This window comes from Narcine bancroftii, chromosome 5 (genome assembly GCF_036971445.1).
Source record: "Narcine bancroftii isolate sNarBan1 chromosome 5, sNarBan1.hap1, whole genome shotgun sequence".
NCBI lineage: Eukaryota > Metazoa > Chordata > Chondrichthyes > Torpediniformes > Narcinidae > Narcine > Narcine bancroftii.
The window spans coordinates 13,799,478-13,822,578 of record NC_091473.1 but is presented as its reverse complement, the minus strand read 5'-3'; the positions used below and the strand labels follow the sequence as shown (position 1 = coordinate 13,822,578).

The 23,101-nt window shown below is 41.3% G+C and overlaps 1 protein-coding gene across 17 annotated transcripts in view; it reads left to right on the top strand.

Moving 5' to 3' along the window:
* The window catches only part of dock3 (dedicator of cytokinesis 3), a 939,092-nt gene that overhangs the window by 166,558 nt on the left and 749,433 nt on the right, over window positions 1-23,101 (top strand). For all 17 annotated transcript variants that reach the window (XM_069936839.1, XM_069936837.1, XM_069936835.1 and 14 more), the window contains one exon: window positions 11,212-11,267. In XM_069936839.1, the coding sequence (XP_069792940.1) occupies window positions 11,212-11,267 (56 nt within the window). The remainder of the gene's footprint in view (window positions 1-11,211; window positions 11,268-23,101) is intronic.

Here is a 23,101-nt window from a genome sequence, read left to right as displayed (position 1 = left end):
TGAGGAAAACCAAACCTCTGTTAAGTGATAAATTAAAAAGAACCTATAATTGTAGTGAAGATGTATTAAACAAATGTTCATTAACTGGGAGAAACCTGTACAGAATCTATAAATTCAGATGGGAAGCAGCAGTCTCGATGTAATGCCTTATCCAAAATAATGTAGCACTGACCACACTGAGATACCAGTAGAGATTATATGCACAGTCAATATATTGGGGCTTGAATCCAAGATGTTCTCTCAAAAGGAAGATTGATATCATTGAGAAATATTCTTAGCTGTAGCATTATAAAATATCTGAGAGAAGGTGTTAAGTCATTTTTTTTGTACTATATTTAACCAAAAAAAAAATATTCTTACAAATATGCAAATAAAAGTCCTGGTAGTTACAAATACAAATACCTTCTGCTTGTCTGAGTCTACTTCTTTAGACAAATGAAGGGCTTGAGCTGTACAGATGGATTGCATACGCTGGACAGTTTGTCCTGGTGCAAAGTAGTGGAGAGGTGACCTTAATGAGGTTTATATAATTATGAGGGGAATAAATGAAGAGATTGTCACAGTGTTTTTTTTTAAAAGAGCATCTTTAATTAGAGGATAAACTTTTAAGATGAGAGAGAAAAGATTTAAATGGGATCTTGGGGCCAAATTTTTCCTATGCAGAAGGTGGTGGGTGTATGGAATTAGCTGCCAGAGGAGGTAGTAGAGCAGGTCTAATTATAACATATAAAAAGATATTTGGACAGGTTCTTGGCTTGGAAAGGTTTAGAGGGATATAGGCCAAACACAAAAGAATGACATAAGCTTTGATAGACAGCTTTATTGGCATGGACATGTGCAAAAGGGTCTTTTGCTATGCTATACAACTCCATTGACTTTATGAATTTCACAGAAACTAAAATCCAGTTCATAAGAACATAACAAAAATAGGAGCCAGAGTCGGCTGTCAAGCCTCCTTTGCCATTTAATAAGATCATGGCTGACCTGGCTATGCATTCAGCTCCACCTACCTGCCTTTTCCCCATTACTCTTAAATCCCTTACTATGCAAATCTTTATCCAACTCTCAAATATATTTCATAAAGCAACCTTTACTGCTTCCTTGGGCAGAGAATTCTATAGATTCACAACTTACTTGAAAAGCAATTGCGTCAGAAATTCAAAGGTATATTAGGGATTATGAGGGCATTATTGAAGGTGTAGCCTGTGAATACTATATAAAACTGTACTGATAGAATATAAACTAAAATTTACACATCTTCAACTATGACTGGGCTCCTGATCTCTAACTTGTCAAGATCACTATAGCAGTGTGCATGCATCAGGAATTTAAAAAAACATGCTATGTTGGTAATCCAAGTTGGGAAATGGGGTGGAGTGAAGGAATATCATCAGTTCAATGAGCCTAATGCTTTGACATAAAATAGACAATAAATCCCATCAAGGTCTTTAAGAACAAGAAAGAAAGCTTACATTTGTGTTCAGTCCCATGTAGTTTATTAATTGGAGTACTGTGCCCAGTGATAATATCATGCTCTGGAAAGGAATAGTAGGTCTGACTATTCAAAGATAAAATCTACTTGTAGAATAGAAGACATTTTATGATGGAACATCTCACCACAATTCACAAAATAACATGATGAAGATAGAAGGGCAAATTTGCAGGATCATTTCAGGAAGATACAAGAATGAATGTGATTGTCCAACTAATTGTTTGATAGTTTTGTAAGGAGGTAATTGTTCATTAACTATTTTGTTGGCACTTTAACTTGGGAGGAAGGCAGATGCTATTTCAATCTAGAATGTATGATGTTTGCATTTCAATTAGCTAAATATAGGCATTATTCACTTGTCTCCAAAGAAGCAATAAATTCCAAGCAAGCTGAAGTGCATCTGATTTAATGCCATTTATTTGATGGAATAGTTGTATTAGCATAGAAATGGCAGGGACGTTAATGACTCTCATACGTTGATAAATAGAGTTAATATTAGAGAAGAAGGAATTCTTAAAATGCAGACAAAAATTTTCTGAATCAAAATGCTTTAAAGCCTACAAGGAAGTCAATACTGGATCCAGTTCTGGAGAATAAAGTGAGACAAATGGAGCATGTTTCAACAAAAGAGCATTGGGAAGTAGGAATCACAATATTATTAATTTATAATCTTAGTTTAGAGCATTTGTGGAAAAAATTCAAGAAAATACTCAAGTTGAAGGTTGATTTCAGTGAGATAGCAAGGGATTTGGCCTTGGTAGAATGGAATTATGACAGATAGAATTGTGAAAAACTGTTTTTCATTAAGGCGACAGATTGATACTGACGAGACACATTTCTTTGCTTGGTCAAGCAAGGTCAAGATCAAGACAGTGGCAAAGAACTTGAGTAGGTTAATGAATACTGCTTCTTTCTTTCTTTGGCTTGGCTTCGCGAACGAAGATTTATGGAGGGGTAATGTCAACGTCAGCTGCAGGCTCATTTGTGGCTGACAAGTCTGATGCGGGACAGGCAGACATGGTTGCAGCGGTTGCAAGGGAAAATTGGTTGGTTGGGGTTGGGTGTTGGGTTTTTCCTCCTTTGTCTTTTGTCAGTGAGGTGGGCTCTGCGGTCTTCTTCAAAGGATGTTGCTGCCCGCTGAACTGTGAGGCGCCAAGATGCCCGGTTTGAGGCGATATCAGCCCACTGGCGGTGGTCAATGTTGCAGGCACCAAGAGATTTCTTTAGGCAGTCCTTGTACCTCTTCTTTGGTGCACCTCTGTCTCGGTGGCCAGTGGAGAGCTCGCCATATAACACGATCTTGGGACTCCACATCACCTTTGTTGACCTCACCAAAGCCTTTGACACCGTGAGTAGGAAAGGGCTTTGGCAAATACTAGAGCGCCTCGGATGTCCCCCAAAGTTCCTCAACATGGTTATCCAACTGCACGAAAACCAACAAGGTCGGGTCAGATACAGCAATGAGCTCTCTGAACCCTTCTCCATTAACAATGGCGTGAAGCAAGGCTGTGTTCTCGCACCAACCCTCTTTTCAATCTTCTTCAGCATGATGCTGAAACAAGCCATGAAAGACCTCAACAATGAAGACGCTGTTTACATCCGGTACCGCACGGATGGCAGTCTCTTCAATCTGAGGTGCCTGCAAGCTCACACCAAGACACAAGAGCAACTTGTCCGTGAACTACTCTTTGTAGACGATGCTGCTTTAGTTGCCCATTCTGAGCCAGCTCTTCAGCGCTTGATGTCCTGTTTTGCGGAAACTGCCAAAATGTTTGGCCTGCAAGTCAGCCTGAAGTAAACCAATAAAATATACACTGCAGTAAAAGATATAATTCTTTGAATCTGCTGCAGAAAGGGTAATAAAGCTTAAGCATGCTTTTGTAAAATAATATCAGAATGTTTTTTTTTAGAATAAGGGTGTTTTTAATAATAATACGAGAGACTTCAAATATTGAAGTCTCTAATATTGATTGGTTCATCCTTTGTACAGAAGGGTGAAATGGGGCAGAATTTGTCAGGTGTGTCCAAGAAGAATTTCTGACAGAGTATGTGGAAATGCTGAATAGAGGAGAGGTCATACTGGGAAGTTTGTCAGGTGACAAACTTCTCAGTGGACAAGCATTTTGGAGACTGAACACAACTACCGGATCTTTAGCATAGCTATGAGCAAGGTTAGGAGCAGACAAAATGGGACAGTGTTTAATTGGGGAAGGGGTAATTATGGCATTAGCCACAAACTTGGGAGAGTAAATTGAAAACAGATGTTCTCAGGGAAATGCATGGCAGTAAAGTGGAGGATGTTTAGGGCCACTTGTACGGTGTTCTGGATCAGTTTGCCCCTCTGAGTCAGGAACAGGATAGTAGTGTAAAAGAATCATGGTTGAAAAGAAAGGTGCAACAGTTAAGAGGAAAAAAAAACATGCATTTGATTTTGGAAGCAAAAGTCAGGAAGGGATCATGAAAAATTATAAGGAAGTCAATGTCCAGAAGACATTGTAACAGAAATAGGCTATTCAGCTGATCAAGTTTGCCTAGCTATTCACTCATGGACTGATCCATTTTCCCACTCAGCCCCACTGCCCAGCATTCTCTCCATAACCATTGATGCCCTGGCTAAACAAGAATCTATCAGTCTCTGTCTTTTAATATACCTAAAGATCTGGACTCCACTACCGCCTGTGGCAATATATTTCATAGATTTACCAGCCTCTGTTTGAAATAATTCCTACACATTTCTGTTCTAAGCAGACATCCTTCATTCTTGAAGTTACACCCTCTTGTCCTTGATTCTCCCACCATGGGAAACAACCTTTCTACATCTACTCTGTCCATGCTTTTCAACATTCAAAATGTTTCAATGAGATTACCCCTCATTTTCCTAAATTACAATAAATACAAGCCAAGCTGTGAAACGCTCCTCATATGATAACCCTTTCATGCCTGGAATCATCCTAGTGAACCTTCTTGGAACTCTCTCCAACTTAAGCAAATATTTTCTTAAATGAGGAGCCCAAAACAGCTCATGATACTCCAAGTGAGGTCTCACTAGTGCCTTATAAAGTCTCAATATCACATTCCTGCTCTTGTCTTCCTCTTGAAATGTATGGCAGCATTGTATATGTCTTCTTCACCACTGTCTCAATCTGCAAGTTTACCATCAGGCTATTTTACATGAGGACTCCCAGTCCCCTTTACATCTGAATATTTTACATTTTCTCCCTATTTAAAAAAATAGTCTGCCTGTTTATTTTCTACTAAAGTGTATACATTTTTCAATATGATATTTCATTTGCTACTTCTCTGCCCATTCTCCTAATCTGTCCAAGTCCTTATGCAGTTTTCATGTTTCCATTACACTACCTGCTCTTCTACCCACCTTTGTATTATTTGCAAACTTGGCCACAAAGCCATTCATTCCATGATTTAAATAATTAATATAAGTGACCCTAATATGGACCCCTGTGGAACACCACTAGCAACTGGCATCCAATCTGAAAATGTCCTTTGTGTTCCAACACTTTCTGCCAATTAGCCAATGCTCTATGCATGCTAATATGTTTCTGGTTATGCTATGGGCTTTATCTTGTTAAGTAGTCTCATGTGCGACACATTGTCAAATACCTTCTGAAAATCCAAATTCACAACATCCACTGCATTTCCTTTATCCAGCCTGCTTGTCACATTCTCACATAATTCCAATAGGTTTGTCAAGCAAGATTTTCCCTTAAGGAAACCATGGTGAATTTGGCCCATACTGCCAAGTGCCTCCAAGTACTCCATAACCTCATCCTTGACAATTGACTATCATCTTCCCAAACATTGACTAAGTTAACCTTTCTTGAATAGTGGGGTGACATTTGTGATTTTCCAGTACTCCAGGACTATGCCAGAATCTATTGATTACTGAAAGATCATTATCAATCCCTTCACAATATATATATGCCACCTCTTTTAGGACCCAAGGGTGTAATCCTTCTATTCTGGAGACTTAACCATTCAGCTTTCTGACCACCTTCTTCCCTGAAATGGTAACTGCACTCATTTGCCTTCCCTGATACCCTTCAGCATCTGTCACACTGCTAGTGTCTTCCACAGTGAAGACTGACACAAAATGCACATTTAGTTCCTCTGCGATCTCCTTGCCTTGCATTATTATTTCTCCAGCTTCATTTTCTAGTGGTCCTATATCATCTCTCACTTCTTTTTTTTCTTTATATATTTGAAGAGACTTTCTGTATCCTCTTTAATTTTGTTTTTGAGCCTATTTTCATATTTTCCCTCCTTATGAGTTTTTAGTAATCTGCGTTTTTAAAAAAAGAATCTTCTCTGTTTTTTTTAAAAAAAAATTCCAATCCTCTATTTTCCCACCAATTTTTGCTTCTTTTTTTGCCCTCTCATTTGCTTTCACATTAGCTTTGACATCCCTTGCCATCCACAGTTATGACATTTTTCCATTTGAATATTTCCTCTTTTTGGTATGTATTTATCTTGCATCTTCCCCATTTCACGGAGAAACTCCATGCATTGCTGCTCAGCCATCTTCCCCACTAGTGTCCCCTTCCAATCTACTTTGGCCAGTTCCTCTCTCATGCCACTGTTATTTCCTTTACGCCACTGAATACTGACACAACTGACTTTATTTTCTCTTTGTTAAATCCCAAATTCAACTCAATCATATTGTGATTACTGCCTTCTAATGGTTCCTTTATCCTAACGTCTTTGAACATTTAGGTGCATTACAAAACATCCATCCAATCCCCTCATAGGCTCATCAACAAGCGACTTTAATAAACAATCTTGTAGGCTTCCTACAAATTCTCTCTCTTGAGATCCAGTCCTAAACACATTTTCCCAATCTACTTGCATGTTAAAATACCCCATGACTACCATAACATTTACTTTCTGACAAGCCTTTTCTATATGTTGTTGCAAATTGTTGTCCACATCCCAGCTTCTGTTTGGAGGTCTGTATATAACAGCCATCAGCCTTTTTACCCTTGCTATTTCTTAACTCAACCTACAATATTTCTTTATCTTCTGATCCTATGTCACCTCATACTAATAATTTAATGTACAGGAAAGAACTTAAGAAGGGATTTAGGAGAACCAGAAAGGGCAACAAGAAGGCCTTTGAAGTAGAATTAAGGAACACCTTAAGGTGTTCTATGCATTTGTGAAGAACAAGAGGATGACCAGAGTGAGGATAGGACCACTCAGGGATAAAGTGGGGGAGAGGGGGAACATGTTCCTGGATGCAGAGGAGGCAAAAGATGTTCTTGATTAATATTTTGCTTCATTGCTCACCAGGAAGAAGGACCTTGGTGAATGTGAGAGAAGCATAGAACAGGCTAATGTGCTGGATCATGTTCAGGTTACTAAAGAGGAAATGCTAGAGATTTTTAAAGGTTTTTAATGAGATAAATCCTTGGGATAGCTCAGAATATACTTGAGATTCAGGAAGGGAGGGAAGAGATTTCTGGGGTGTAGACAATGATCTTGGCATCCTCCTTGGCCATAGGAATGGACCAGAGGATTGGAGGATGGCAAATGTAGTTCCCTTTTTCAGAAAGATGAAAAGGGAAAATCGTGGGAATTACATAACATAACATAACATAACAATTACAGCACGGAAACAAGCCATTAGGCCCTTCTAGTCCGCACCGAACCAAACACCCCTTTCTAGTCCCACCTCCCCGCACAATGCCCATAACCCTCCATCTTCTTCTCATCCATATACCTGTCCAACCTTTTCTTAAATAATACAATTGACTCCGCCGCCACTATTTCTCCCGGAAGATCATTCCACACGGCTACCACTCTCTGAGTAAAGAAGTTCCCCCTCATGTTACCTCTAAACCTCTGCCCCTTAATTCTTAAATCATGTCCTCTTGTTTTAATCTTTCCTCCTCTTAACGGAAATAGTCTATCCACATCCATTCTGTCTATCCCTTTCATAATCTTAAATACTTCTATCAAATCCCCTCTCAACCTTCTACGCTCCAAAGAATAAAGACCCAATCTGTCCAATCTCTCCCCATACTCCAGATGCTTAAACCCAGGCAACATTCTGGTAAACCTTCTCTGCACTCTCTCCACTCTGTTTATATCCTTCCTATAATTAGGCGACCAGAACTGCACACAGAACTCCAAATTAGGCCGCACCAACGTCTTATACAATCTCAACATTACCTCCCAACTCCTATATTCCATGCAATGATTGATAAAGGCCAGCATACTAAAAGCCTTCTTCACCACCCTATTCACGTGAGTTTCTACCTTCAGGGAACGATGTACCGTTACTCCTAAATCTTTCTGCTCTTCTGTATTCCTCAATGCTCTCCCATTTACCACGTATGTCCTATTCTGATTCTTCTTACCAAAATGAAGCACCTCACACTTATCAGCATTAAATTCCATCTGCCATTTTTCAGCCCACTTTTCTAAGCAGCCCAAATCCCTCTGCAATCCTTGAAAACCTTCTTCATTATCCACTATTCCACCTATCTTAGTATCGTCTGCATATTTACTAATCCAATTCACCACCCCATCATCTAGATCATTAATGTATATAACGAACAACAAGGGGCCCAATACAGATCCTTGAGGCACACCACTGGTCACCGGCCTCCAACCTGACAGACAATTATCCACTACCACCCTTTGGCCTCTCCCTTTCAGCCAATGTTCAATCCATTTGACTATCTTAAAATTTATACCTAAAGACTGCACCTTCCTAACTAACCTTCCATGTGGTACCTTTTCGAAGGCCTTACTGAAGTCCATATAGACAACATCCACTGCGCTACCCTCATCCACATTCCTAGTCACCTCTTCAAAAAATTCAATCAGATTGGTCAAACATGACCTTCCTCCCACAAATCCATGTTGAGTGCTCCTGATCAGACCCTGTCTATCCAGATGTTTATAAGTACTATCTCTAAGAATTTTCTCCATTAATTTACCTACCACAGACGTCAAACTTACAGGCCGATAGTTGCCAGGCTTCCTCCTTGAACCCTTTTTAAATAACGGAACCACATGCGCAATGCGCCAATCCTCCGGCACTATCCCCATATCTAATGACATTGGGAAAATTACCGCCAGAGCCTCTGCTATTTCCTCCTTCACTTCTCTCAATGTCCTGGGGAAGATCCCGTCTGGTCCCGGAGACTTATCCACCTTTATATTCTTCAAAAGCCTTAAAACTACACCTTTTGTAATCTCTATATTCCCCATATTTACCCAATTTGCTTTTTTTTATCTCACATCTCCCAATATCCTTCTCCTTAGTGAATACCGAAGAAAAGAAACTGTTCAATATCTCCCCCATTTCTCTAGGCTCCACACACAGTTTTCCGCTCTGATTTTCTAAGGGACCAATTTTGTCTCTAGCTTTCCTCTTACCATTAACATATTTGTAGAACTCTTTTGGATTAGTTTTCACCCTGCTTGCCATAGTTTTCTCGTACCTTCTTTTAGCTTTCCTAATTCCTCTCTTAAGATTCCTCTTACATTCAATGTAGCTTTCAAACATCTCCTTAACTCCATGCTTCTTATATCTAATGTACGCCTCCCTTTTTCTTTGAACCAAGTTTCCAATATTCCTTGAAAACCACGGCTCTCTCAAACCTTTTGCCCCTCCTTTTAACCTAACAGGAGCATAAAGCTTTTGCACTCTCATACCAATGAGTCTTTCATCAGTGGTGGGCAAACTATTGGAGGGGATTTTTAGGCAGTGGATTTATGAGCATTTAGTAAAGCAAAGTCTTTTTAGACAGAGTCAGCATGGCTTCAAGAGGGGCAGGTCATGTCTCACTTAATTGAGTTTTTCAGGGTCAAAAGAAATGATGAAGGTAGAGCAGTGGGTGTGATGTTAATGTATTTGACAAATAGCAATAGACCCAGCACTGATAGTTGAGGCACACCATCTCAACCCAGGCCTCCAGTCTGAGAGGCAATCATCTACTTCCACTCTGGCTTCTCCCATAAAGCAAATGTTGAATCCAGTTTACTACCTCACCATGAATAATGGACGACTGAACCTTCCTGACTAACCTCCCATGTGGAACCTTGTCAAAGCTTTACTAAAGTCTACAGTCCACAACATCCACAGCCCCATGGTAGGCTCCTCCAGAAAGTCCAAAAATTGCATGCATGTTCAAAGTCAACAGGTTGTGCGTGTTCTTTGGTGCATCTATTTCAATGCAAGGAATATTGTAGGAAAGGCAGATAAGCTAAGAGAATTGACATGTGGAATTATGACATTGTTACAGGAAGGGCAGGACTGGCAGCTCAATGTTCCGAGTATCTGATGCTTTAGACGCGATGGGATAGGGGTGGGGAGGGGGTGAAAGGTGGGGGAGTGGTATTGTTCATCACAGAAAATATCACAGCAATGGTCCGGCAGGACAGACCAGAGGGCTCATCTTCTGAGTCTATATAGGTGGAATTGAGGAACAGGAAAGGTATGACCACATTCATGGTGTCGTATCATAGATCGCCCAATAGTTGGCGAGAATTGGAGAAGCAAATCTGTAGAGGGAGAGAGAGCGGACAACTGCAGGAAACACAAGGTTGTGATAGTAGGAGATTAAAATTTTCAACATATTGACTGGAATTCCCTTACTGTAGTTGAGTTGGATGGATTGGAGTTTGTCAAATGTGTTCAGGAAAGTTTTCTAAATCAATATTTAGAGGTATCAACTAGAGAGAGTGCAATACTGGATCTCCTATTAGGTAATGAGATAGGACTGGTGACAGAAGTATGTGTAGGGGAACATTTTGGGTCCAGTGATCATAATGCTGTTAGTTTAAGTTAATTCTGGTGCCAGAAAGGGATCAGGTGTATCGAGGACCATTATGGAAAAAAAACCATTTTATTTATCAAATAAGATCTTTTTTGAGGGATAATTAGGCCCGTCTATGGTCCTGCCGGTATGTAGTGATATGGAGGCTCTAACTGGAAAGGGGCTCACATGTAAATTCATCTCTGCTATGTATCTCCTGTTCCAAAATGAGGGCCCGAAACTGGGCCTCCATAAATCGAAGCAAAGATGGGAGTCAGATTTAGGAACAATTCATGAGGGGTGCTGGTCTGACGTGTCAGGACAGCATGACAGCAGTCATTAAAGCCAGATATAGGTTGGTGCAGTACAGGTTTAGCTCAGGGTGGAGTTGCACAGCAGTCTCAATGGGCGGAATGGCCTTCTGTTCCTTTATCTTGAGATCTTAAACAGAGAGATAAAAAAATAAGGCTTATTGGTTCAAAGTAATTAATCCAAGGATTTTGGGGGCATTGAGAAAAATTATTCTTGCCCATAAGATGGTTGGTATCTGTAACTCACACTCTGAAATTATGGTAATAGGAGACCTCGTGAGCACATTTCAAAAAGTATCTTGATCTATACCAGGAGAGCCATGACCTTTTATTGATTCAGTGAAAGAAGGTGGGATCAGGCTCATTAACTCCTTTTCAACTGGCATTGACGTGATGAGCCAAATAGCCTCCTGTGTTGTTACCAAAATAGTGTAAACATTGATTTTGATTTCTAATTCTATTTGGATTTATGTTAATTCTGTAAGATGATTTTCAATATGTATTTTTAAGTTTTAAAGGTTGGTTTCTAGCTGACACTGCAATTCCTTTTTCTGTGCTATACTTTGAGTTTAGACTGCATTATTATATTTTTAAAAGACTGAAAACTTGTTTGACATTACAGGGTTTATTTCCAGCAAGTTACATTCACCTGAAAGCAGCTGTGGTCAGTAACCGAGGGTAAGTACTAATTGAAGGGCCAATATATCATATTATTTTTATATTTATAAGTGCTTTTTAATATTTGCCATTATTGCTTGTGTTTTTTCACAAATTTTTGTGAAAACTTAACTGCAGAAAATATTTTCCAATTTATCCTGTTTTCATGTAAAATGATTAAAGAACATGCAGTTGATGTTATATTAATGTTAATCTTACCAATAATTAAACACAAATGTTGTAATTTTAAATTTGTCTTTGTTCCCCCATACTTTTATGCAATATAGCTTTTTTTTTGTTTTCTCTGCCTAATCTATTTCTTTTATGTTCACATAATTTATTTTGTTTTGCCTTTACGCTTGAACTAAATGTCACATATCCAGCCGGCTTCCAGAATTATTATAATTATTTAATATTAATGCCTTCAGTTATTGGGTAATTTCTGATAAATCAATGGAAATTTCTAAATGAAAATCACTCTTAACACTTACAGTTTGCAATTCTATTTACTGATGCTCTAACTTTGTTTGACAATGAAATTTAGTTGATGTTTATGTTTTAAGATAGCTTTACTGTGGTGGTGTAGCAGGAACTAAATGGAGTCGAAAGAACGAGACCAGTACTTATTTGGCTCATCTGCACTCCAATTGTTTATTGGAGTGCACCAATAAGGCCATGGGTGAGTCCCGCCCTTGCACCTGAAACCACGTCACGACGTTGCCCTGCACGCATGCAGACCTGACCCGGCCAGCGGAAAAGATGAACCCAGCTGCGCAATCTTGACGTGGCTGCTCCACTGCCACAACCGTTACATGTGACACCAGTTCGCCTGCCGTCAGAGATGTGCACAACCTCCCTTAGAACTGGTGATACTGTGCTGTGGCCCGAGTCCTATGTTGGTTTCGCCTTAGGGGGTCTGCCCCTACGCTTTGCAGGCTGTAGGGCAATTGGCTGACTGAGGTCAAGATGTGCGGGCTTCAGGTGGTCGGCTCTGAACATTTCCTCTCTGCCCCCAATAACCAGCGTGAATGTGTTTCCGCTTCTGTGGTTTACCTTGTAGGGACTTGCGTAGGGTTGCTGGGGGGGGGGGGGGGGTCTGGGGGGGGCGGAGTGCGCACCTTGGCGAACAAAGATGTCAGTTGTCTTTAAGTCTGTGGGGATCGATGTGGGGTGGTGTCCATGGTGGGAGGGTGGCTGTGGTGCAAGGGAGCCCAATCTGTCCCTCAATTTCTGCAGTGCTGCTCCTCCTGCTGTGTCTGTGCCCTTGGTGGTGGGGAGGAATTCTCCGGAGAGGGTCAAAGGGGCCCCATATAACAACGGCCGAGGAGGCCTGGAGGTCCTCCTTGGGTGCTGTCCAGATGTCAAGAAGCACCCGTGGAGCTTGTCCACCCTGCGTCCATTCAACGCCGACTTTAGGTGGAGGTGGAAACGTTCTATCTAGCCATTGGACTGTGGGTGGTAGGCTGTGGTGTGGTGGAGTTTCATGCCAAGGAGGGAGGCAAGCTGTGTCCACAACGCCAAGGTGAATTGTGCCCATCTGTCTATAGTCATATGAGCTGGTGTCCCGAACTGGGATATCCAGTGTGTGAGCACTGCCCTGGTGCAGGCTTCTGCGGTTGTGTCTTTGAGGGAAATGACATCTGGCCATCTCGTGGCTCGGCCAACCAATATGAGGAGATACCAGGCTTCTTGTGAAACAAGCAGGGGACTGACAATATTGACATGGCTGTAGTTTAATTGTCGTCTGGGTGATTCAAACTGCTGAACTGGATCTTTTATGTGTCTGTGGATTTGGAAGTCTGACCATGTGTGCAAGTTTTGGGCCCTGTTTTCATAACTCATGCCATACAAACCATGCAGCGACCATGTGTGCTGTGGTCCTGATGAACAGGTACGAGAGGTTGTGGAATGCATGGAAGACCTGTCGTCTCTATTGATCTGGAATGACTGGTCGGGGCTGACCGGTGGAGACACTGCAGAGCAGGATCCAGTAACTCTCTGGCAGTAGAGTGTCTTCAAAACGGTGACCAGTGATGGCTATGCGAATAGCCAGTGTCTCTGCATCATCTTCTACACCCGTGCAAGCTTGAAGTAGTCTTGGGCTGGTTCTAAGGACCGAATAGTCGCCTTGAGAGGGCTTCAGCAACGACATTCTCCTTCCTGGAGAAGTGTTGAATGTTGGTGATGAATTCTGAAACATATGCCAAGTGGCGTTGCTGGTGTGCCAACTAGGGGTCAGAAACTTTCGCAAATGTGTAGGGGAGGGGTTTGTGGTCAGTGAAGACAGTAAAAGGTGTTCCCTTGAGGAAATAGCGGAAATGTTTGACTGTGAGGTAGAGGGCTAGAGTTCTTGGTCAAAAGCACTGTATTTTAACTCAGTAAGGTGCAAATGGCAGCTGAAGAAGGCCAGTCCCTCCAATGTCCATCAACTAGCTGTTTGAGTTCGCCCCCTACTACTTTGGCTGATGTTTTGACTGTCTGGGAGGTGGGGACGTTGGTTCTGGGGTGGACCAGTGACGTGGCGTGGGCTAGGGCTTCTTTGGTCCATTCGAAAGCCGTGGCTGACCCCTCACTCTGGGCCAAGTCTTTCTGTTTGGAGGTCATCATGGCAAAAAGGGGCGCATGATTTGTGCTGCGGCAGGTATAAAGCGGTTGTAAAAATTGATCATGCCGACAAATTTCTGAAGACCCTTGAGAGTGTTGGGCCTTATGAAGTGTTGAATGGCCTCCAACTTCTCCGGCAATGGTGACACTCCATCCTTAGTGATCCTGTGGTTGAGGAAATCGATCTCGTGGCCAAACTGGCATTTTGCTGCGTTGACCGTGAGGCCAAAGTCAACCAGGCAGGATTAGAGTTTGCGAAGGTGGGTAGCGGATGAGGATGTTATCTAGGTAGATGAAAACAAAGTCCAGGTCCCTTCCCACTGCATCCATTAGGCGCTGGAATGTCTGCGCTGCATTTTTAAGTCCAAAAGGCCTGCGCAGGAACTTGAAGAGTCCGAAGGGCGAGATGATGGCTGTTTTCCCGTTGTCATCTGGGTGGATTGGGATTTGGTAGTAGCCTCACACCAAGTTTTCCTTGGAGAAAACATTTGCCTCATGCTGGTTGGCCATGAGCTGGACCATCTGGAGTGCACCAGGCATTTAGCTTTGAGGTCCAAGAGCAGGCTTTGGGATTGGAGAAAATCTGTACTGAGAAGTGACTTCTCCACTGTGGCCAGTGTTAAATCCCAGTGTCTTTGTCACCAAGGCATATCAGTACAGGCTGCATGCCGAAGGTCTTAATGGCAGTATTGTTGGCCACCTTCAAGGTTGGCCCTCATGGGCACGTTTGAGTCTCTAAAGGTGTCGGCGGGTTGACACTGAGCTCTACTCCCATGTTGACGAGGAAACACCACCCGTGGTTTTGTCCATGATATGTAGTAGGCTGTTTGTGTGGCCGGCCACCATAGCCATTAGCAGCGGCTGGCCTGAGTGTTTTCCGGGAACAAGCAGGGCTGTTTGCATTTGCGAGCTTCTGCCCCCCACCCCCTCCCCCCAGCGCTGGTGGTAGAAACACCATTTTGCCTCTGGTGCTTCTGTTGGTCTGTGAGGGAGTGGCTGTTCACTGCTTGTTCGGGTTTTGGGCTACTGCTCTGTCAGGAAATGCATCAGCTGATTCATGGAGGATTTGTTCTTTCTCTCTTTTGGTGTGCCAGAGAATGTTCGCTTTCGCTGTGACTTTGCACAGGTCACTGAAATCCGCATCCACTAGTAGCAGCTGGATGTCATTGGGCATCTGCTGTAAGAATGCCTGCTCAAACATGAGGCAGGGCTTGTGGCCCTCTGCCAGTGTGAGCATTTCGTCCACAAGGGAAGATGGCATTCTGTCCCCTAGGTCATCCAGGTGCATAAGCCTGGCTGTTCTCTGGTGCCTAGAGAGCCCGTAAGTGCTGATGAGGAGTGCTTTCAAAGCAGAGTATTTGCCTTCCTTTGATAGGTTCTGTATGAGATCGTCAACTCTGGCTGTGGTTTCTTGGTCCAGGGTGCGGTAGTACTTGGTAGAGTCTGAGGTAATCTGCTTTATCTGGAACTGTGCTTCTGCTTGTCCAAACCAAGTGTATGGTCGAAGCATCCAGAAAGTAGGGAGTTTAAGGGCGACTGCACTGATTGCTGCAGCGACTAGAGGAGTCTGGATCTGTCGGAATCACCAATGTAGTGGCAGCTAAACGGAGTCGAAAGAATGAGACCAGTACTCAGCGGGTTCATCTGCACTCCAGTTGTTTATTGAAACTTCCCGTGCTGAGCCTTATAAGGCCACGGGTAAGTCCCGCTCTCATGCCGGAAACCATGTCAAGACATTGCCCCGCATGCGTTCAGACCTGACCCAGCTGACGGAAAAGACAATCTCGGCAGTGGCATCTTGACACGGCTGCTTCGCTGCCGCGACCTTAACACGCATAGCCGGTTCACCTGCTATCAGAGATGTACACCCCCACAGTGGCTTTAAAATTTAGTTTTGAAGTTTTTATTACAGTAAAATCCTGGTTTCTGGGCATCTATTGAGATTGGTAGATGCCAGATGAGTGTATTTTCTGGTTGCTTGAGACTTACTCATACAATGCCTAACTAATTCACCTGCATTAAAAATAGTTTAAAAGACAAAAATACCATACTGTACTTACACTTCACAAACTTCACTTGGATGAATATATAAACCTTAAAGTAGTTTACATTATTTTCAGTCACATTCTTTGAAACGATTTAACCATTGCTCTATCTGTTCCTTGCCCTCCACGGAGCCACCCAAAAGACAAACAATAATATAATAGATCATATGCCCCCAGGTTTACAAATAAAGCCTCTTGATCGGGCCGACTCTTACTAAGCAGGGATAAGGAGACGCTTTAAGAGAGTCACCCCAACAACAAGCAGCATCAACCAGCTCTTCATCCTGGATGACGCCATTTTATTCAAACAGCTGCTATGAGCAAAGCATGATCAAGGCACTTCGCTGGCTGAATATTTGCTCCCATCTTCACCAAAGATTTATATTACTTCAGAAAATCTTTACTTTTACAATTTTAAACTTAGTATTTTTTTTACCTATTATGTTATTTTCTTCTATTTTTGTAGGTTGCTGAGGCTGCCATTTGCTTGAATTTTGTATATTGTTGAGAATTCCATTTTAATTCCCTGATAAATTTGGCCATGTTGTTAATATTTATATAGTGTATAACATTTTTAGAAGTTTATTTCTGATTTTTTTTAGGAACATGAAGCCATTTGATAAGGTAGAAGAATATTTGGAACATTAGCAAGAACAAATTGCCCTGCTATTTGCAACACATAACACTTCTTTGTACTTCCACCCAATAAACTGTCCCCATTAACCCATTTGAATTGAGGACTTCTACAACAAGCAATCATAGATATTTTCTTTTGCTATTTATCCCTCCTACTACCTTCTCTGCATTTAAATGTAACATTTTTCTTTCTTTCCCAGATCTGATGCATTAATTCTTGTTTCTCTATCGAATGATGCTGATCTACTGAGTATTTCCAGCATTTTTTCATTTTATATTTCTACCATCTATAATTTATCACTTTCAATATCAAGTCAGAAATTGCTTCAGATAGCATGAGTCAATTTTTGTGTTCATTTGCCATATTTTTCCCCCTTTTAACAATTGATATATTTAAAATAAAAAGCAAAAAAATATTGTAATTTCTTAATCATTTTAAGTACTTTTTTAGAAAGTTATGTCAAAATCATAATAATCTAAAAAAATACAAAATCAAAAACATAAAACATTTTTTCTTTAAAAAAAATGGCCCTGAATTTGCAACAGTGGAGAAGCAACCTTGCAAGCATTTCCTCAAAAAGCTCCCACCTCTTGGAAATGAGAACAATCCCTTTTTTCCTGGCATCTCTTGAAGTCAGCCATCAGTTTTACAAGATTCTTGATATCCACTAGTGATGTCTTGAAGCTGATTGAGCACCTAACACATTAAAGAGTTCTCAAAGATATCAGAAAGAAAATGGCATATGTACTATTAAAAAGCATGCAGTGCTAAATAAAGATAGTGACGTACACCTAAGATTAAAACACAAACTGACATTTTAATGCATAACTGTTTAAAAGTATATTTTAATATCTCTTAAGTTTTAAAGAATTTATGAAGGGATTCTAATCTACTTACATAAAAATTAGATTTTTAGGGACAGGTAGTTTACTGGGTTAATAAATCAAAAAAAAACCTCACTTGGCTTGAAGAGTAAGATTTTTCAGGGTATTTTATGGCAACATTAGTCGCTTGTGTCAGTTAAATGATTTTCCGACTAGTGGAGAAAGCTGCAGTATATTTTGATTTCTACATTTATCAATCAATGCAATGAGATCGAAAGTTGTCAGTTACAGGATCACAGCAAACTTAAAACTGAAAAGTTTGTCCTTGTTACTGTAAAAATCCATGTTGATATTCCGACTTTTATGCTGCTCATACATAGTTTAACACAAACATGCAATATACCAATTTGTATTGGTTGAAAATAATACTTTGAATAGTAACTCGCCAAACACCTATGCTCTGTTTATGGCTCTAAACTTGAACTTCCTGTAGGCAACCATTTTAACTCCCTCAAAAATTCCTGTAATGACATGTCTGTTTTTGGCCTCATCCATTGTCAGGGTGAGGCCAAATGTAAACTTGAGGAACAACACATCAGATTCTTCTTGAACAGCCTTAAACTTTTTTGTAATTTGAGGTAACACCCACCCTCATCTGATTCCACTGTATCCATCTCTTCTGAACCTACTCCCATAAGACAAACATTCCCCCTTTTTTTTTAACTGCCCCCCCCCCCCCCATTTCTAAAGATTTCTTCTTCTACCTTATGTCCTATCACCTCTGGACTTCTCCCCCAACATTTTCCCCCTTTATATGCATAATATACCTGCTGTCTGTTCTTGATAAAGGGTCAGACCTGAAATGTAAACTGATCATTTCTATACATGAATGATGTCTAATCTGCTGAATTCCTCCAGCAATTCTTTGTCTGCCTAGAATTTGTACTGTTGAACTTTGTTCAAAATAAGTATGGAAATTTTTGGGGAAAAAACAAACTTCGCTATAAAATAAAAGTTTAGGAATATAATAAATATGCAAATAATTTGGAACTCATTGGATAGTTGTATACCATTCAGATCGTAGGCAGAATATTAAGGTAAGCAAGCAAACAATAAAAGGGAAGATGGATTATGAAAGTAAACTAGCATAAAATGCAGAGGCGGTTTACCAGATTGATTCCAGACATGGGGGGGGTTAGCCTCTAAGGAGAGATTGAGTCACCTGGGGCTATACTCTCTGGAACAACTGAGATCTTCACACCCTGTCCCCTACAAGAATTCCTTTCTGTTCTCAATTCCTCCTCTCCATTGCATTCGGACCCAGGATGAGGACTTCTATGGCAAATCATCCAAGATGCTCCCCTCCTTCAAACAACGTGGCTTTCCTTCTACCACCACCAACTTGGCTCTCACTCCCATATCATCCCATCACTAGACACATATTCCCCTCTCCGCCTTCCACAGGGACTGCTCCATCCGTGACTCCCTTGTCCACTCCTCTCTCTCTTCCAATCATCCCCTTGGTTCCTACCCCTGTCACCGCAGGAAATGCTCCACTTGCATCCACATTTCCTTCCTCACCATCATTTGGGTCCCCAAACAATCCTTTTAAGTGAAGCAGCATTTCACTTGTGAATCTGCAGGAGTCATCAACTGCATCTGGTGCTCCCATTGAGGTCTCCTCTACATCGAAGAAACTGGGTGCAGACTGAGAGATCGCTTGGTTGAGCACCTTGGTTTAATCCGCTTGAATAGCGTCGATTTCCCATTGGTCACCCATTTCAATTCCCCATCCCATTCTTTTGCTGACACTTCTGTCCATGGTCTCATACACTGCCAAACTCTGAGACCACCCGCAAATTGGAGGAACCACATTATCCGACTGGGCACCTTCTGACCGGATGGTTTTAATAGCTGGCTTTTGTTAAACCCACCCACCCCCAATTTTTCCCCATCGCCTTTTCCCAGCTCTGTCTCTCTCACTTTTTCCTGTCTCTTTTCACACAGACGTAATCAATTCTCATCTCTCCCCTTATCCAATTAACACCTTTTGTTTGTCTGGACTTATCCCCCAGCCAGCACTGTCTCTATTCTGAGATTTCCTGATTTTTGCTATTCTGCTTATTCTTTGATTATTCTTTGAAGAAGTGCTCAGGTCCAAAACATCAGCAATATATCTTTGTCTCTATGGACACTGAAAGACTGGTTTGGCGTGTTTTTACTATACTCAGATTGGTGTGGAAGCTGGTGCATCACTATCAAAGATATGAAAAACTAAAAAAACTGCTATAACAGAGGAGACTGCAGATGGCTGGAGGAACCTACAGAGAAGTTGTATCAGTGGGAGAGAAAGTGGTCAATGTTTTATGTCAGTACCCTTGATAAATGGTTCCAACTTAAAACATAGACTATTTTTCTCCCACTGATGTTGATCAAATTGCTGAATATCTCAAGCAGATTGTTTGTTGCTACACAAACTACAAATGCTGATACCTTGAGCAAACAATAAGCTATTGGTGGGTCTCAGTGGGTTTGGCAGCATCCATGGGCAGGAATGGTCATCAACATCTCAAGTTGACTTCTTATTCAAACTGACTAACAAGGATGTTAGTGGCCAATCAAAGATTATGCACTTTGAAGTGTTGTTGAGGAAGGACTGTTGGAAGCAGAGCTGTTGAATAAGAAGGTTAATGTGATTGGAGCTCCTGGATCTCCACCAGAGATTGGTGGTTTTATATATATATATATATATATATATATATATATATATAATATTTTTGATGTCTTTTCTGTCCTCACCCAGTGCAGTGGAGGGGGGACCGAGTTTATACTGTTTGATATATATACACACGTATGCGATATTGTATTTTCAGTTTTGTTCCCTTTTCTTCATTGGTTTTTATAATAATAAAGAGATTAGCAGCTCTGTGTTTTGCATACTTAAACAGTCCATTACATGATATCCTCAACAGTCTATTACATGATGTCCCTCATGCTGCTTACAGAATTCTTAATTGAATCAGTAAGTCAGGGAATGTGTATCTTGAAATTTTATGATAATGGCCAATCATACACAAGTAGAAACATCATCAAAATTTGAAGTGGAGCCACAGTCCTTTGTTTGCATTTAGCATATAGATTGAACTTCAAAATCAGAATTTATTGTCATGAATGTCACAAAATTTGATGTTTTGCAGCAGCATCAGAGGGCTCGTATTATTGTAAATTGCTGTATGTTTCAAAAATAAATAGTGCAAGAAAATAGAAGAAAGTGAAATAATGTTTGTGGTTCATTGTCCATTCAGAAATCGGATGGCAGAGGGGAAGAAGCTGCCTTGTGCTGTGAGATGCTCATCTTCAGGCTCTTGTACCTTTTTTCCGATGGTAGCAGAGTGAAGAGGGCATGGCACATTCTTGCCAGAAAACAGCTTATTCCAATAGACTCTTCCAAGATCCTTTCTCATTTCCATAAAATTGACCTTTCTCCAATTTAAAACCTCAACTTGAGGACCAGGCCTATCCTTATCCATAAGTAACTTGAAACTAATGACATTATGGTCACTGGACCCAAAATGCTCACCTACACAGACTTCTGCCACCTGACCTGCCTGGTTCCCTAATAGGAGATCAAGTATTTCATCATCTCTCGTTGGTACCTCTACATATTGATTTAGAAAACTTTCCTGTACATATTTGGCAAACTAAGCCATCCAGTCCTTTTACAGTATGGGAGTCCCATTCAATATATGGAAAGTTAAAATCTCCTACAACCACAACTTTCTGTTTCTTACAATGGTCTGCTATCCACCGACAGATTTGCACTTTCAATTCTCTTGGACTATTGGGCGCTTTATAATACAAGCCCATTAGTGTGCTCACACCTTTCCCGTTCCTTCGCTCCACCCATATGGTCTCTGAAGGTGAATCCACTGTGCTGTCTAAGCACAACTGTGATATTTTCCCTGACTAGCAATGCCACTCCTTCCCCTTTCATCCCTCCCCCCATCACATCTGAAACATCGGAACCCTGAAACATTGAGCTGCCAGTCCTGCCCCTCATGAACCAAGTCTCATTAATAGCATGTACAAATCCACACCCTAAGATCATCTGCCTTACTGACAATACTCCTCGCATTGAAATACATGCATCTGAGATCATTTCTATCATGTACAAACCTCTACTTTCTGTCTTTATATGCAGTCCTCACATGACCATTACTGTCTTCCACTTCCTTATCTGCTCTATCACTCTGGTTCCCCTCCCCCTGCAAATCTAGTTTAAACCCCCAGAGCAGTACTAACAAACCTACCCGCAGGATGCTAGATTCCCTCCAGTTCAGATGCAAACCGTCCTGTCGTGACAAGTCCCACCTTCCCAGGAACAAAGCCTAATTATCCATAAACATGAAGACCTCCATTCTGCACTATCTCCTTAGCCACGTGTTTAACTGCATTATCTTCCTGCTTCTAGCCTCACTAGCACATGGCATGGGTAGCAATCCTGAGATTACTACCCCGGAGGTCAAGTGCTTCAACATTGTACCCAACTTCCTAAACTCTCCTAGCAGGACATCCTCTCCCTTCCTACTCACGTTATTCGACCCTACATGGACTATGACATCTGGCTGCTCACGCTCCCTCCTTAGAATCGGGAGAACTCAATCTGAGATATCTCGGACCTTGGGACCAGAGAAGCAACAGACCATCCGAGATACTTGATCTCTTCTACAGAGCCTCCTGTCTGTTCCCTTAACTATCGAATCCCCTGTCACCACTACACTCCTCTTCTCCCTCCTTCCCTCAAAAAAATGATTTCCAATTTATTTGATTTAATTATATTCCATTTTCTGGTTAGTTATTTCCTCTTTGATTATTGATTGTAGTATCTTGCAAATAACTGGCCTGTAGTTGTTTGCCTTCTGCCTTTCTCTTAGTTTTTACAATCTTGAATGGCTTTATAACAATCTTCTCATATCCTCTTGGAGTGTGGTGAGATATGAAAATTTTCAACCATTGGGTCCACTAGATCTGCAGCCACTTAATTTAAAACCCTAGCATGCAGTCCACCAGGACCTGGTGACTTGTCAACGTTTAGGCCCTTGAGTTTCTTAAAAACCTTATCTCTTTTAATTGAATTTTTATTCTTTTTTTCTTTTTCAATCTTTTTTATTGTACTTTATTATTATAAAAACCAATGAAGAAAAGGGAACAAAACTGAAAATACAATATCGCATACTTATGTATATATATCAAACAGTATAAACTCGGTCCCCTCTCCACTGCACTGGGTGAAGACAGAAAAGACATCAAAAATACTATATATTATGTAAAACCACCAAACCTACTCTATTGAAAAAAAAGAAAACTAACCACAAAAATCTGAGCAGCTTATCTTGAGGGTTACATATATTTTGTAGCTTTTGATTCATACTTGGTTCGGCCTCAGAGGAGGAGGAGCTTGCTGAAAGTGAGTCAGAAGACGAGGAGCTTGCTGAAAGTGAGGAGAAAGTAAGCTATTAAAGTCGGGGGCTAACCGGGGCTTGGGCCGACTTGGTTCGGCTGGGAGTCGGAGGAGGAGCTTAGAGAGAGTCGGGCTGTGAATCAGTGGAGGAGGAGCTAATTGGTCAAGGGGCCAATAAAAGGAGTGAAAGGGGAGGGAGCGGCCAACGAGGAGTGGAGCAGTGAAGCAGTGAAGGAGTGGAGCAGTGAAGGATTGGAGCAGTGATGGAGTGGAGCAGTGAAGGA